Source organism: Corylus avellana, chromosome ca1 (assembly GCF_901000735.1).
Source record: "Corylus avellana chromosome ca1, CavTom2PMs-1.0".
Classification (NCBI taxonomy): domain Eukaryota; kingdom Viridiplantae; phylum Streptophyta; class Magnoliopsida; order Fagales; family Betulaceae; genus Corylus; species Corylus avellana.
This window is the reverse complement of record NC_081541.1, coordinates 7,376,195-7,393,585: the sequence shown is the minus strand read 5'-3', so window position 1 is coordinate 7,393,585 and position 17,391 is coordinate 7,376,195. Positions and strand designations below refer to the sequence as shown.

General features: G+C 34.9%; 3 protein-coding genes across 3 annotated transcripts; 1 reads left to right on the top strand and 2 right to left on the bottom strand.

Annotated features, from left to right (window-relative positions):
* Positions 1–1,041: 1,041 nt before the first annotated feature.
* Positions 1,042–4,347, top strand: LOC132174179 (transcription factor PHYTOCHROME INTERACTING FACTOR-LIKE 15-like). The gene is made up of 6 exons (XM_059585896.1): positions 1,042–1,332; positions 1,444–1,524; positions 1,644–1,709; positions 3,137–3,202; positions 3,302–3,701; positions 3,963–4,347. Exons 1-6 carry the CDS (start codon positions 1,042–1,044, stop codon positions 3,968–3,970), a joined length of 912 nt encoding a protein of 303 aa, XP_059441879.1. The 3' UTR covers positions 3,971–4,347.
* A 214-nt stretch (positions 4,348–4,561) lies between these two features.
* Positions 4,562–6,612, bottom strand: LOC132167841 (reticulon-like protein B14). Its single transcript, XM_059578874.1, has 5 exons — positions 6,493–6,612; positions 5,285–5,465; positions 5,065–5,194; positions 4,912–4,981; positions 4,562–4,821 (listed from the first exon to the last, which is right to left on the bottom strand). The coding sequence occupies exons 1-5, from the start codon at positions 6,590–6,592 to the stop codon at positions 4,652–4,654; spliced, it is 651 nt and encodes a 216-aa protein (XP_059434857.1). The 5' UTR covers positions 6,593–6,612; the 3' UTR covers positions 4,562–4,651.
* Positions 6,613–13,004: 6,392 nt separating this feature from the next.
* LOC132184749 (uncharacterized) lies at positions 13,005–15,418 on the bottom strand. The gene is made up of 3 exons (XM_059598493.1): positions 15,194–15,418; positions 14,910–15,115; positions 13,005–13,497 (listed from the first exon to the last, which is right to left on the bottom strand). The coding sequence occupies exons 1-3, from the start codon at positions 15,284–15,286 to the stop codon at positions 13,197–13,199; spliced, it is 600 nt and encodes a 199-aa protein (XP_059454476.1). The 5' UTR covers positions 15,287–15,418; the 3' UTR covers positions 13,005–13,196.
* Positions 15,419–17,391: the final 1,973 nt, after the last annotated feature.

The following is a 17,391-nucleotide window of genomic DNA, read 5'->3' as shown; positions in this document are numbered from 1 at the left end:
GATCTATAATCACACAGAATGCACTAGTTGATAAGGCGATCACCGCCATTTCGGCTGGGACCTAAACACCATGATGGCTAGGATTTTTCATGTGTTCTATATGCATTTTGATTTTTTATAAAGGCGAATCAGTAATTGAGTTGTCAAATACTAAATTAATGTCACTCAAATATCTTGATAAATTGGATATTATTTTTGAAATAATATATTTTGCTTTGTCTACAAGTTATTCCGAACAGAATTTATGTATTTCATCATTAATGGTAAGTTTGGTACGGACCGGCTATTTCATTAAGAAAAATGAACAGTTTTTATTAACAAAAAAAAGAATATAGAATAAAATAGCTTTGATATTTTAAGTATGCCTATACTCTTAACACTTAGAATTACCATTTTCTCTTGGGGCATAAAAATAACTATCTAAGACTATTTAATTCCACCTGCTTTCATTTCAAAAAAAAAAAAAAAATTATCATGAAATAGTCATTCTTCGTACCAAACATATTTTAATTAAGAGATTAACGTCTAATTAGTAAGAATTTAAGCAAGGAGAAAGTGGCAGGTGTTTGGGAAACAAACACTTGATGCTACCCTAAAAGATGGAATATTGTCTAGGGACAAGGGCACAGGGCTGCACCACATGATCACAGATTCACAAGCTGCATGCAATTTGATTGATTATATATATATATATACAAGCCAACAAAAAAAGGCTTTCATGACGCATGCATACATCATCAACCTGATGTCGCTGATCTAGCTGAAGCCTTCGTGTACTGACACGAGTCACAGACGCCGAGGTGGATCGACAGGTGTTCAACAAGTCTCACCCATTACGATGAACATGACGCACACAAGTAACTGATACACCACACATGCCTCAGGCTCAAGGCAACCTGCCAAAATCCTCCGTCTTTTCCGAACAATTTGCTATTTTTCCGTTTCCCGACGAGGGCGTCTCAATGAAACCATATATTTATTGCATGCCCACCAACACCACCACCCACAATCCAGTCCCAATTACTCCACTTTAGCTTTAACATGAGGCGATTAATCCCAGAGGGTGATCTTAGGAATCCCTCTGTAAATGATGGAGATTTGTCAGAGCTTCCTAATCCTGGTGTACTTGAGGCCAATCATTGGCTTAATGCTTCTCCTTTTTTCAGCACTGGTGCCTCTGAAGCAGAGATTTTTCAAGACATTTCTGGGGTTCTGCCTGATGTTCATCAGCTTCATCCAACATTACCACTGCAGGCCACGTCTAATGCTTCGACTGAGGCACTCGTTTTGGATGAGGGGGAATCAAGTGGGAGAAAAAGGAAATTAAACCAAGTAATTAATTAAACGAACAAATTAAATGTTTGGACTGACGTAGACATGTACGTTAATATCTATGACATTTTCTAACATGGGTACTTTTTTGTCATCTCAATATTGTTTTAGGGGATTGAAGAAACGAAGACAAAGCAAGATGAACGGCCCAAAAGAACACGTTCTGCTGCGACACATAATATGTCTCAGAGGGTGATAAAGCATAGTCCAAACTTTATTTTCTTAATGTGTTAACGTAATACATCCTGTCCTGTTCTCTGCCCTTTTGTCTGACTTTTTACAATCAGCTAAATTGTATTTGTTTGGAACAGAGGCGTAGGGACCGGATAAAGAGGAAGATGAGAGCTTTGCAGGAGCTGATACCCAACTGTAACAAGGTCCCGATCGATTACTTTTTCTTGCTCTATGCTATTTAGTTTTGATTTGGTACAAATATTAGGTGCAGATTGCAGAATACATGAGTCAATGTTATTTGGTAACTGCAAATGGTGAAGAATTCAAAATATAAAGATAGCTGGGAATTGGAATGTTCAAATTGATCAACTTCACCGTAGATTATGCATAACTTAGTATAATAGTTAAAGAGGAATTAATGCTGGCTCTTTTGTACTTTGTAGTCTGACAGTTGTATACTCTGCCTCCTTGCTTTTGCTATAATAGTTAACTACTGCAAAATACACGAGGTAATTAAGAGTGGGTTGGAATTATTAATGTTAGTACAATTGACCCGTGTACCCATAGTTCAGCCAAAGAGACTTGAGGTGAGACAAAAAAAAAAAACAATAGACGTTGCTCACCGGATGTACCGACGAACACTTTTATCCCAAAGTCGGTAAGAAATTTTTGGGGGTGGATATAAAGTAAGAAAGTGATAAGGGCTTAGAAGTTTACCTAGACTCTTATTGATGGGGGAGGGGTATAGCAACATAGGTTACGGGCCACCATTCTATTGGGGAGCATCCTGTTAGTACAGATTGTCCTGTCTAAGCCTGTAGCAAATGTAATTATTGTGACACGGGCAATAGCCAACAAATATTCTCATTTATACGCAGTTGTTAGAGTGGTCCTATTGTTTGTCGTAATAGGTAGTTGTTAGAGGTACAAATTTTTTGTAATGCACTTGACGGGTTGGGGCCGTCGGTCGATGACCCCTTAAGAAAGAGGGGGCTAACTCTATAGAATTGGTCCTTGTCTGCCGATAGACACAGCCCAAACCGAGGGGTAAACAAGCCTTGTCAAACCCAAGGAGGCCCATGCAAGTGGGCCCTTGGTAAATGGTATCACCAATTAAAATTAATAAATCAGATGAATTACATTAAGTGATTGATCGTAGGGGAAACATCATACAATCTAAGACATGAAAATTTATTCTGGCTGGAATGAAATGTTATTTTACTTTCCTGCTGATTTTTTTTTCATAAATTAGTTCAGAGGACATAGGGGACAATCCATATTGATGGGCTAGAAGTTCTGATGAAATGTGGTGTTCTTGCTACAAGTTTTATACCCTTCTTAGGGCATTGGTTTCGTCCCATAAGAGGACTGAATAAGTATTCAATGACATCAAACTGCCATATAAGTGTTTATCCATACATCTTCAGGTTGTTTCATGCATAAGTCAGATTAGCCTTTGAAGTATCTTATAGAATAGATTGCATTTGAGAGGTACTTTCAGCTTAAAAATGTTCTTCAATAACTTCACCTTTCACTGAGATTGTTTTCTAAGTATTGTACTTTTTTTTTTTTTTTTTTTTTTTTAATCTTTTTAATAATCAACCAACCAATAGCACTTATATAATTTCAGTCAGACAGTGCCTCAATGCTGGATGAAGCCATAGAATATCTTAAAGCCTTAAAGCTTCATGTTCAAGTACTCTCTCTCTCTCGCTGTGTGTGTTTGTGTGATGTTGATAGGCATTTCTTTCGCCATGCTTCTGCACTGTCTTCTTTTTGTGTTCCTGAAAACTAGATGATGTCTACGGGTGGAGGAGCTCTGTGCCAAGTTCCATACATGTCACCAGCTGGGATCCAAAGCACACAAATTCCCCATTTTTCACAATATATGGATATGCTGTCAAGGCCAGGATTTGGAATGGGAATGGTTAGCACCTCTTACTCAACAGGCCTTCCCATGATACCCTCTTCCTTGCCTTATCTCCATCCATTACACTCAGCAGCTGCAGGATTTTATTTGATTTCTGGATCAAGAGTTCTTCCAGTCCCTCAATTGCAAGTGCCTCTCATTGCCTCGCAAGCATTGCCTACAAACACTAACTCATCCACTGTGCCTCCACAGTTTACCAGGGAATTGGTTACCCCATCCAAGCCAAGGGGAGTCCAACTCCCAAAGTACTCTCAACAATTTCCAGGTTCATTTCAACCTCTACATTTTCTAAGTTTTGCAAATGTCATACTTTCATTTAAAACTTGATCATAAGTAGGTGATAACAACTTCTGATGTATGCTCTTCCTGAGCTCACTCTGAAGTTTATCATTTATTATGGCTAAAACTGTGTTCTTTTATAACACCAATATTACAAGATTAATTAAATGATTAAATTAATCATTTTTACCTGTTTAAGCTTTTGATTTAAGTTAATTATATATTGATTATGTTTAAATATCTGTAGAAATGTAACCAACCTGGTTCATCACTGACTCTGCCAGCAAGTCATGTAAATAAAAAGATCAGAGACTGATCAGAAGGGCTCCCTCCTACAAAGATGAAGCTGGTTGCAGCTGTTCGAGACATTTATAGTTTGCATAGCAGCGGGCGGTTGTGTTTGATGTTTGCAGCAGGACAATAGAAGAAATCCTTAACAGTGGCCTATGACTATGAGTTTCCAATCTCTGAACATCTAAAATATGTACTATTATAGTGTTGATTCTCCAATACTACATTTCTAGTTGGTTGCATGTATAGGTACCTTTAATCCTCGAAATCTTTCGAATATTATAGTGTTGATTCCATAATGCTACATTTTTAGCTTGTTGCATGTGTGGCACCTTTAATCATTCAATCTGTCATGAAGTCAAACAAGATTGGTATACTACCTTAAAAAAACAAAAGGAAAGCCACTTAAAACACTCCACGTTAGTCGATATGAAATGGGTGCGAAGAGTAGCATTAGCTATAAGGCCATGATGCTTAGTTGCAGGAGATTATTCTTGTGCATAAGCAAACCATTATTGAACACATACAGGTAGTTTAGATTTTTATTAACCTTGCATCACATAAAGTTATTTATAGACATAATGATTTTCATAAGAACTTTCACACCCTATCCACAAATTATTTTCAAACCCACAGCTTCAATACTTATTTGAATTTCTTTTCTTTAACTGGTCCCCTTGGAATCTTGTTAAGAACATTGGAATCAAATTTCCTGTACCATTTCTTCACGTCTTGGTTCCCTTTGGTAGCAAGATAATCCACCTCCTTTTCATATCGCTCATACAAAACAGGTAGTGTTTGTATGCAGAGAAAGGCTTCAAAGCAGCAAAGACAAACAAAGGCATAAGCAGTTAGGATCAAACAAGAAAGACACAACACAAATGTAAGAAAGGTGTAGATGTTACCAATATATGAAAGGTTCAAAGAGCTGAAATAAGTTCCGGCAACTGACAACATCCAAAGACAAGAGACTGCCTGTATATCAAGCACTCAACAATGTCAATTAATCTATGGAGATTAGCACAGTGGAGTTGTGGAGGGAACATAGCTTTACATACCAGAAAGAAGTGTTTCAAGTCTTTTCCACTTGAAATTTCGTAGAATTTGAACAAGAACCAATTAACATTTGTAAACAAGTGTCTACATGTCGATTCTGAAAGTCTAATTTCTTGGATATTGGGTGGACTCCTGAGAAAACATGACAAAATTTAAAAGAAGGCTTCAGCAAAAACTAGTCGAGGATGCTACACAAATTTAAGAACCCATTTTAGTGATCACCTATCGATCAATCCTGCGGCTTTAGACCAAATGAAAATAATGAGCATTGTGATGATGAGTAGGTGACAAAGAAGAGTCACCAATTGGTACTCTGCAACTTCAAAGAGAAGCCATATAGTGGTGAATCCAGCTAGGATTGCAGCTGATAATTTCGTGTTCTTCCAGAGAAGTATGTCAGCAACTGCAAAATCAACCCAACTTAATATGAGCAGATCTCTTCCTTATGGTCTTACCATTATCATTGTTATTAATTTTGATAGATATGGCATGTAGAGTGAAACATATGAGGATTTGCTGCAATTCTTTGCCCGAATTGCAGCCAATTCGGGCAGGGAATGAGAACGGGGCTATGGAACCCATCTGCCCGACGCCTTGCATCCTCCCTCTCTTTCTTTGTCCGAATTGATAGCAATTTGGACCACACATTCCATGTGGCCAACCAATGCGACATTTAAGTACTAAAGTAGGTAATAGTTAAGAGATATTCCGAATGGCTTATCTAAATTTTAATCTAAAATGACTAATTAAAAACTACTTTTTCTATTTTAACTAATCACTTTTTCAAAAACATCATACATCTACAGTATCTACTTATCTAAATTCTTTCTCTATTTTACTAAAATAATATTTTTTTAATTTTCTTTTCATTTGTTTATAAATCTAAATTCTTTCTCTATTTTACTAAAATAATATTTTTATAATTTTCTTTTCATTTGTTTATAAAAGGGGGAGAGAGAAAGGGAGAGATGGAGAAAGAAACGAAGAAAGAAAGATAAGAAGAAAAAGAGAAAGTAATTAAAAACTTATTCATGACCTACAACATACGCTTCTCTATATTTGGGTAAACACCGTAGTTAAACCTAGATGAATTAATGCAAAACGCGGTTGATTTAGAGAACGGGGTGAAAATATTTTTTAGAGGTTTGATTGGTCATTTTACATGAAAATCCAATACAAAATGTATAAGCTATCGTAGATACTAAGGTGCGCCTATTTATAACAATGGGACATTGCGAACCGGTTTATTGAAATAGTGAATCAAAATTTTGGAATGGGTATGATTTGGAATATTGAATTCAGTGAGAAAAATATCAGGAGGGTGCAAATTGAAGATGATGTTTAAGAACTTATGGTTATATTAACCAAAATTATGATCCAATGGTTAATTATTGTTCCTGAAATGCATCAAGTAACAAGGAGAAGATTACCTTTTCCTCCTCCAAGGATGTTATGCAAAGACCTTTCACGACCAAACAATCTTCCAAATGATTGACCTTGATCGTCAGAATATGATGAATGTTTCGACATAACTGTTAGATTCTAGTAGAACAACACCTTTCAATTTTTTTGTACGTTCTCCTCTGATGTTCCATTAAGCCTATATATGTGGAATATTGCGGGGGTTCCAAGCTTAGTGCCTACTCATTGCAAGAAAGGAATGACTTGGGAAAATCCTGGAAGATCTTCATTTCATCCAACGAATCCAACGAAAGCTCAGAATGTATTTATTATCAATGGAACAACCTACATCCCAAGTTGTTTACATGTTACTTGCATTAGGATCACTTATTGAAATATGTAACAATACACACAAGTTTCCATAAATATAAGGATTTAATATCATCCAACCACAAAAGTAAAAGTGAAAAAAAAAAAATTCTTTTCTCTTTTCCATCAAGCATCTATGTTTATCCTTCTCTTTTGTCGAAAAGAAAAAGTGCCCTTTGACCCCTTTTGTTTCCTTCCTATCGAAAAGACAAAAAAAAAAAAAAAAAAATCTATGTTTTTCGTTGTTGGCATTAATGTAGTAAAAGTGGAATGAGTTGTTTAGAGTAAGTAAAGGGTAAATATATATTGACTCACCTTTTACTTTTTATGGGCAAGATGAGTTTTTCATTACATCAAAAGGTAAATATAAGAGAATACAAGAAAAATCTTAAAATAATAAAAACGAGATCTTCTATAATCACCCCAGCATAATTGGTACAGATAATACTAAATATCCCAACACTTTTTTTTTTTTAAATTCATTTTTTCAAATGATCTGATCCATTATATATATATTCTTAAATGAATGTGGAGTTCATATCATTTGAAAAAAAAAAAAAAAAAATTTAAAAATGTTGGAATGCCTAGCAGATCTTGGCACGCCAGCCAAGATAGAGGCCGCCGTGATAAGTGGTTTTATAGCTGACGTCATGATGATAAACCCATCAATTTTTTTTTTTTTTTTAAATTTTTTTTATTTGCTGCAATTATAAACAAAATTTCAAATAGAGGTTAAAAAAATTTACAAATTATGGTGGAACAGAATAATGTGGCTCCAATACTTAGTGGGTCAATCATAATCAGCTATTGATAAGCATGGTTTGAAAATCATTTTGAATGATTCATGCTTTGGTAATCATGACCGATCAAACCTACAGATTATGTTTGTTCAATCTATGAGCCTACCCAATTAAAATACAATATTTATAATTTATGCCTCAATTAGAAAAAAAAAAAAAAAAAAAATTGTCTTTGACCATTGACCAATGAGAATTAAGACTGTTTGAAAATATTATGTGGATTTTTGGTGTTGAGGTTGCGTGAAAGAGAAAAAAGATGTTAACTTTTGCAAGGAAAAAGTGATCGGTGGAATTGAAAAAGAGTCGGAGATCCGATCTTAGAGAGGCCGGCCCTAATCGTTAATCACTTTTCTTTATCTGGGCAAGCGTGATCATTGTTAGATTTTTTTCATTATTATTTTATTTAAAGGAGAGCCTCTTTGACCCCTACTTTGTTTTATCTTTTCTCATAATTAACCACATAAGACTCTTTCATATTTCCCTTTCCCATATTGAATTTTAAAAAAAGGACTCTACATAGATTTATGAGTGGCTTTTTGAGATTTATGTGTTTTTAAATGCATTTTTAATAAAATTAATTAACAGATTATATGAATGGCATACTCTAAGAATCAATATTAGTTTAATAAACTGAATTAAAGAAAAAACAAAAAAGAAAAATACACTTTACCCCTTGAAATATTCAGCCATTTGCACTTTTAACCCTAATGTTTAATTAAAAAGTGAAACTTTACCCCCCCTCCCCCCTCCCCCCCAAAAACTTCTAAATTGTTGTAATTCGACCATTCTAACCCTTTTTTTTTTTTTTTTTTTTTTTTTAAATGCCTCCATCCCAAGTTAAAAATAATAATAATAATAAATAAAAATTAAGGGGTGGCTGGTCTGGGGTGGCCGAAGCCACCCCAGGGCCAACCACCCTTTAATTTTTAAATTTTTAAAGAATAGTCGAATTGCAACAATTTGAAAGTTTGGGAGAGTAAAGTGTCACTTTTTAAACATTGGGATTAAAAGTACAAATAAATTGATAATTCAGGGAGTAAAACGTATTTTCCCAAAAAAAAAAAAACACTTCACTTCTGGTCCACTTCCAGAAGTTTAATTTGTTTAAATTTGTTTTTCACTAAAATAATTTATATGACGTACATGGACCTCAAGTCCACTTCCATATATACCAAAAAATATAATGCTCATAAATATTATAAAAAATAAATAAAAATAATCAGGTAATTATTAAGTAAGACATTAATCAAGCATGAGATTATCCTTGTAGAACTGTTTACGTCTGGTCATTGGCACGAAAAGTAATGGATACAATCATGAAAGTAACCATCAATTTTGACTGAAGGTAAAGTGGAATATATGATCGGCTAATCCTATTGTATTTGAAAGTTGATCAAAAACTACAAGAACATAGATAAAAGAATAAAATTAAGGGTTAATAACTTTTTTGGTATTTGAATTTTGAGGTTTTTTAATTTTTCTTCCTAGGTTTTAAAATATGATTAATCTAGTACCTCTGATTTTAGAAAAGACCGAATTACCACCTTCAGTTTAAAAAATTCTCGGCCACCCCCAGACCGGCCTTGGGGGCCACCCCCAGGAGGTGGTTCAGCCACCCCCAGACCGGCCTTGGCCACCCCTAAGGTCAAACTGGGGGTGGTTGGGGAGTGATTCGACCGCCCTCATATAATTTTTCAAACTGGAGGTGATGATTCGATCTTTTTTAAAATTTGAGGTACTAGATTAGTCATATTTTAAAACCTATGGGAAAAAATTAAAAAACCTCAAAACTCAGATACAGAAAAAGTTATTAACCCGAAAATTAGCTACAACAAAATTGTAAAACGCCAAAAAGAAATTATGGACGGTAGAAGAAGAAAGAGAAATGATGCATGTACTTTTAAGTATCTGTTTTTTTTTATGTCGCACTAAAAATCATCATTCAAATATTATATATATATAGATTAATTCGTCTAAAATTCAATGATGATTTTCACTGTCACATTAAAAAATAAACATTTTTCTTTGATTATCGCTAAAGAAATTTTTAGAACCACTCTCTTCCTAAGATCATCAAAACGATTATATGAGAATAGAGGAATTATTATTATTGATGTCATAGTGGGTTTGGGTTAGGCTATCACTCAATTGAACTGCTTGAATACTGTTAAAAAAATAAATGGTTTGAGAGTTTTACCAAGAATACATTAATATACATATTTGAACACTACTTTAAACCAAAAGCCTAAGCTAATATACTTGTATCGACTTAGCATATTAACTACTAGCTATTTTTCTTTATATTTTCTTAATATGAGACTTTACATTTATAGATGCATGCACAATAAATACTTATCCAAACTCTTATGTGAGCAGTTCTATTGCACGGGATTTCCATCCCAACTCTTCTATGTACTCTAAACTATGCAAAATCCATAGGAAATGCAAGCTATGCTTTCGAACATTTCATTATTAGGCGCACCACACTTTCCCAGCTCCATATTAAAGCGCACCAACTTCAGTGCTATTTTGACATCGGTGATTTTTTATTTTTTATTTTTTATTTTTAAATTGACACCCACGAAAGAATTCACGATAAGAAGCTGAAATTATGAAAACATTTCCCTATTTTTTTTTATTTTTTTTTTTTTTCAGGTCCTTTAGGACCTTTATTACAGTCACTCCTCAGCTATAAATAATAATGAAGACAGCCGCACCCAAGTGCACCCATCTCAATTTCTGTCTCTCTTTCAGTTTGTTGGAAGCAGGTGATCATCGAAAATGAAAACGCCATCATCATATGTTGTGTTTTGTGTGATGCTTGTTCTGCTGGTTGGGACTCAAGTGTCCACGGCGATCACCTGCAACCCACTTGAGCTGAGCGCATGTGCAGGCGCAATCACATCCGCCAGCACTCCCACAGCTTTGTGTTGCAATAAATTAAAGGAGCAGAGGCCTTGCCTTTGCCAGTATATGAAGAACCCCAACCTCCAAAAACTTGTCAACTCTCCCAATGCCAGGAATGTCGCTACCACTTGTGGCTCCCCATTTCCCACCTGCTAGAAGATGTTGTCCATCTTCCCAGCAAAATAAGATGGTGTGTTTCTAGCTAGTACAATAGAATTGGCCAGTAACATCTGTTTAATTGAGTCATGGCTTGTCTTGTCTTGTCTTGTCTGTCAAGTTGTTGATGGAGCTTTCTATATTTTGTGTTTTAGTGAAAGTTTAGTTCAACAATGTCAATCATGATGCATTGGAAGGTGACCAACAATGTCGACTAAAAGATCTTATTTGAGCTAGGAAGGTGCTCTGTTTTCTGAAAACTCTAGTATCAGACAAAAATGGTGTTGCAATGAAGTTCTACAAATCGTGAGTTTATATTATAAGCATTTTTGTCTTGCAACTTCTTCCCAATTATGCTGTTTTTGACCACACTTCTGAATAAGCAATAATGCTGAATCATGTATGAATTGATGAGTAGCTTAAGATTAGATGCAAATTTAAATTCAATTGGATAAATATGCAAGACAGATTACCAATAAACCTGGATCTTAAGAAGAAGGCCGCCTCTATATATTTTCATAAAACATATGGATCTTAAGACTATATTTAAGTGACATAGAAAATCTAAGCCTGCATGCAGAAAGAAATGAGAATAAATTCAATTAATTATATAAATTTACTCCATGAATAATTGCGCGATTTTAAGTTACTCTCATCGAGTCAAATTTGACTTTAAAATTCTAAAATGTTCCTCCTTTTTCATTTCACCTCTTTTGTTTAAGAGAAATGTTAAGGGCTAATGAGTTTTTTTATATTTGGCCCATCTCATCTTACAAATTAACTATTAGATTTGTGGACTTATATAGATTACACATAAGTCAATAGTAAGCCGTATAAATCTAATGTTGATCAATTGAATCTTTAGAAAAACATAAGCTAAATATGTGAAACTTATTGGCTTATAACATTTCTTTATTTAATACCATCTAAAATGACTTATGACACATTAAACTCATTTATACCACAACGAAGTTTTACCACGTCGCTTAAAAAAAACTTTATTTTAATAAAATATTAAGACAAAAAAGATAGGTGTGAAAAAGTTGTCCCGACATTCCATGCGCCCCCAACAAAGGGGTGGCGACATGAGCCACCCCTTTGTTTAGATTGGTTGCACAAGAAACCCGTTTGTTATAGGGTGGATTGCACGTCCACACCCTCTACTTGGGGTGGTCGTGCAAGCAACCTGTTTTTCTAGATTGGTTGCACTAGCCACTAGCACTGAATGTGGGTGGTCGTGCAAGTCACCCCTTAATTGGAATGCTCGTGCGGGGATTCGATTACTTAGAAATAAATTTTTATTTTTCTTAAATTCGATTAAAAGAGAGCCACTCTCAACATAAATTTCTCAACTTAAAAATCACATAGAGCAAAATAGTGTCATGGACTCATATCCATTCTTTTTTTTTTTGAATATTTCAAAATCGCTTTTTCGATTAGGCAAAGATTTTCTCCAACTTAGCCTATAAAAATATTATATCTCTTATGAAAAACACATGCTTTTTTTTAGCTACAAGGACAAAGTTAAAAGAATTTTTATTAAAAAAAAAATGTAATTCTTGCATGTTATTTAAAATGATAGAGTTTTTCTTTAAATTGGGTTGGAAAAACTTTATTCAACTCAGTCTATAAAAATGACACATGTCCATTTTTTTTAGTAACATGTGAGATGCATATGAATTTTTAATATTATTTATTTCAACTTTGTCCCTGCTTTTAAAAAAATATGTGCATCATCTCATATGTTCAAATGACATGTCATTTTTATAAACTGAATTGAAATAAGTTCTTACAACCTAATTTGGAGAACAACTTTGTCCTATTTAAAAAATATGTATTTCTCGTATGCAAAAGAACATGTGGCATAGAATACGTTAAAGGTTCCTCCAACCCAATTCGGAGAAAATATTTGTCCTTTTAAAATTGTGTTTTAGACTGAATTTTAAGTTGATCAATTTTAAATCTAGAACATCAACTACTTTTTCCTCAGACAAATAACAAAAATAACATGAAAGGACCATTATATAAATCAAATGTAAGAATGAGTTTGGATGTTGGGAAGGCCGAAGGCCGTCCCGACATTGGCATTAAACATAACATTAATAGAAGACATATAAGTCCACTGTAACATTCTCTCTCAGTGCCTCTTGGGGACGAGGAAAAGAGCTATGTCATCACAAATGACGCCCTGCTTGTTTTTCCTCCAACAAATATCCATTGCCAATGCCACAAGCAACACAGGAGGAGATGCCAAATGGGGGCCAAGAAACAAGATCAGGTATCAGGAATGATAAAAAGTACAAAGGAAAGTTCCAAAAACACAATTCAACTATTAACAAACACAACACTTTGTTCTAACTTTTAATACAACATACATATATACTACGTCTCTACCTCATTAAGGTAAATTTTTATCTATCCATTTTCTTTCTCAACAAAAAGTCACCAAAACTGTGGATGTAACATAAGAGTCATCACACAATTGGACCTTCTGAAATTCACTATTTTTGTTGCTGCTGCTGCTGCGGTGGGAAACTAGATGGGAAACTAGAATTGGTCATGCCAAGTCCCTCATTCTGATACTTCTCCCATCCGCCAGTATCAGCTCTAGAGTGAGCCCAGTAGTAGAGGGTTGAACCCAGCATTGACAACAACGTAAGAGCGGCTCCGGCGGCGAAAACGCCTTTGCGGAGTGTGGCACATGTCAAGTCCTTTGCACCAAATAATCCTCTATACTTGGTATGGTACGCATTCCTCGCCGACCCGGCCAATAAGCATGCCTCAGCTCCCAAAAAGCTAATCCTAAAATAGTTGTTGAAATTAATTATGTCCATATCAGATAATATTAAAACAAGAAAATCACATAAATCTCCCTAAAGTTTAATGCAACCTATACTTAATTAAGTCCTCATGGTTTGAAACCACTTAGTTTTTATATCCCCCTATTAACCTGCATTCTAGATGATGCTAAGAGGTAGAAGAAATAAAGAAGTTGCTATAAATTATTAAAGAGTTTGAGAACACCATAAAGAAGTTGCTATAAATTATCCTCCGGGACCTGAGGATAAACTGCTTAGCCTGTCAGGGGTGAAAGCTCCTGCATTACCTGGTAACTGATTCTAGCAAGTAGGGTCAGTTACCCGTAGGAGTTTGATTAACGGTGAGGATTGTTGCACAGTTTGTGTTTACGACGTGCAATTAATCAGAGTATAGTTTTCCTACGTTATCACAAAAAAAAAAAAAAAAAAAGGGTGGTGAAGGAGATTAGGGGCCTGTTTGGTTGTATTTTCTGAAAACTGATTTTAGAGAATAAAAGGAAAACTTACGAACATGTTGTTTTCAATGGTTTTGTTTTTATGCTAAGGAACGTCACTATCCCAAACAAAGAGTAGTAGAAAGTTATATTCTTTTCTCTTGCTTAGTTATGTGGAGAAAATGGAAGGAAAACAAGGAATGGAAAAAGCATTAACCAATTTGCTTTCTAAATCTCACCTACTTTGAAGAGAAAATTATGGTGACCCCAAAAAAAAAAGAAAAGAAAAATAACCAATAAATGGAAAATAAGCCAATTAAAAATTATGGAGAATGATTTTTTTTTATCATTTCTCATATAACAATGACTCCAAAGCATTGAATAATTTATAGCAAGCAAGATTTCTTTTATGCTTTCTACGGTAAACATCTAAGAAGCTATCTCAAAGCGGCACAGAATGTTCAAGTGACTGCATATGTTTTTCTCTAATCCCAATTTAGATGTTCCTTAATGACAGTATAATCTTTCTATAAGATAAAATCACGGAAAATTATCAATTTCTGGTACAAAAATCATTGTAGTCAAGACAACGGTCCATTGGCTCCAATTGGATCAACGTCCTCTAAAAAATATAATTGTATTACCATACCAATTATTTTCAAATCCAACAATATAATTTTAATGTGTATACAATCCAACCATTTAATTTGAACAAGTGGTCGAGATTTAAGGAATTTTAGTAATTATAAAATTGCGCTAATCATTCATTAGGGAAGTGGACTGGAAAAGCAAATTACGGTTTCATAGTCTTGGGAAGTTCACAATTATGGTCGTATTTAGTTGTCAGTGCGAGATATTTTTACAAGCTCTGACCCAACTTATTTTAGTGCAGGCCAAAATGATCCAGATCGTCTGATACATCCAAGAAAGAAGAAGAAGAAGATATTTCAAGTAAATTTACCAGGAAAGGATGAAGAAGAAGATGGCCAAAGTGGTGGACCTCCCAGTTACAAGCCCTTTCCCAAAGCAGAAACACCTGGTGACGCCGTTAACCACCGTTTGGCTTATCAGCAACAGCCCGAACGCCGCCAACCCATACACCGTCGACGCGTCCGAGTTGTACACACAGTAAGTCCTTTCGTCGTACTTATCCGGCTTTATCTCGGCCTACAGAGAGACCCAGAAACGGATGGAGTTAGCTCGAACTACACAGATTCAAGCACAGAGAAAGAGAGAGATAGTTACCTTGCTACGACGCCGTTCGGCGCCGATGGCGAGCACGAAAGCGATGAGGTGCAGAGAGATGATGATGGCTAAGACAGACACTGAAACCGCCATTATCGCTTTGTGCTCCTGTATATCAGTCTCTGTACCCTTTTATTGATCTCTCTGCCTTCGATTGTATTTGCTTTAGGGGATTAATAGCTCTGCTTTTGATGATAAGCCGGGTATTGCTGTTACTGGCTCACTCTCAACTTTTGTTTGGGTTGCTTTTTTTGGATTCTTGTGCCATTCTTAATTTCTTAGCTTGGTGTGGTGGGTGATGATTTGTGGGGCTTGCGGATTACATGGTCTTATGACACACCGGAGATTGGTGGTCCTCGCCAATGCCGAATTGAAGAGTAAGAGTTTGATAACGTGGCAGCGTTTTGGTGGTAAGTCATTCAGTGCTTTGGTGGTCTCGAGAGCACGTAAGTTTGATGGTGGGGAGTGTGTGGGACCCTTTCACGGACTACGATTGACAAAACTGGGCAATTAGCTGGACCATGGTTGGCTTGTCGGGGCGCGGGGTTCCCGGTTGCCTTACCGGATATAATAGGTTACCAAAAATCATAATATTTCCCTCTTCTTTTTTTAATATGTAAATATCTCTACAAAACATATATGAAAAAATTAAATTAAACATATATAAAATTTCATTATTTAAAATAAATTTTATTTTTTTTTATTTTTTATTTTTTTGACAAACAGCTCTTCCTGTCCTTTTACTCTGGTTTTTTTACGATTTCAATTATCATCAATGAAAAGAAAAAGAAAAAGGAAAACACAAAAGTTGTTCACCTCACCACCAATGATTTGTGGGCGGGACATGATACTAAGAACGCCTGCGTGTATTACTGTTCATGCACGTCTGGTTATTTCTTTTTAATAATTATAATAATAGAATATTATATTTTATTATTTTAAAATATCAAATCACTCCGGCGTGCATCACGCCGGGCGTGATGTTTAACATCACCCTTTGTGGGCGGCTGCGTAAAGGCCTAAAGGGTTCAAACTTTGAAGTCATCGTAAACTCTCTTTCACTGAGATGGTTAAGGTTAGAGGAACAGTATATGCACTCTCAACTTCGAATAATATTATAGCGATGATTAGAATTATTTTAAAGTTTTTCAAATGTGAGGTAATTTTTTTTTTAATTATTATTAAATTTTAATTTATTAATAATTTTAAAAAACATATTATCATGCTAGTGAGGATTCTAATCCTTTTTGTAATACTACTCTTCAACTTCATTATATATTTTTTTGACCTATTTTGATTGTCACATCATAAAATGTAGAGTTGAGAGTGTAAATGGGTAATCTTAGGCTCCACCATGTCGTTATCATTACTTATCAAATACACATCCTATATATGTTTATTTTTTCGAAAAATCCTATGTTTTCTTGTTGTTTGACAAAGAGTAACATGAAATTTAATCCAACTCACACCAGCGGAGCTGCGAATGGATTGGGCTGATAGGCTATGAGGCTCTATCTGCTACCAACAGAGTCCACCATGACAGTAGGCCCAAACTTTGATTGTCAAGCACCCTTCTTCTTAAATATGGCAGGTATACTTTGCCATATCTTTATTTATTTATTTATTTTGAATGAAATAAAGTTACACCATCCAAATTAACTTTTTACCCATCAAAAAGTTTTTTTTTTTTAATCGTTCCCCATCTCCCTCACCTAAAATACTAGTTCTACACGTGACTGGAATCAAGCCGAATCCCTCCTTAATTACTTGTAAATCGCCATCTCTTTCTTAATATTGAAAAATAAAAATAATAAAAAAAGTTATATATTATATTTTTATTTCACAATTATCTCATAATATTAAAAAAGCAATTTCAATCAATTCTTGAATAATTTTTAATTTAAATAAAGACTAATTCAACCGTCGATTAAGACTATGACATAAACATTCATCAAAATTCAAGAAAAACAATTTTCTTTTTCTATTTTGGTGCTTCAGTTGTTGGCAATGCATGTAGACGTGGTGAGTATGAGTACGTAACCACTTGATGGGATCATGGGATGGAAGTGAAACCTCAGCCGAACAAAAAGGTGGGAAATACGCGGCGCCTAGACGGATGCACCTAGACCTAAGACCACCTCCTTAAATGGAAGATTATATATATATATATAATAAAATCCATCAAACTTAATTGGAAA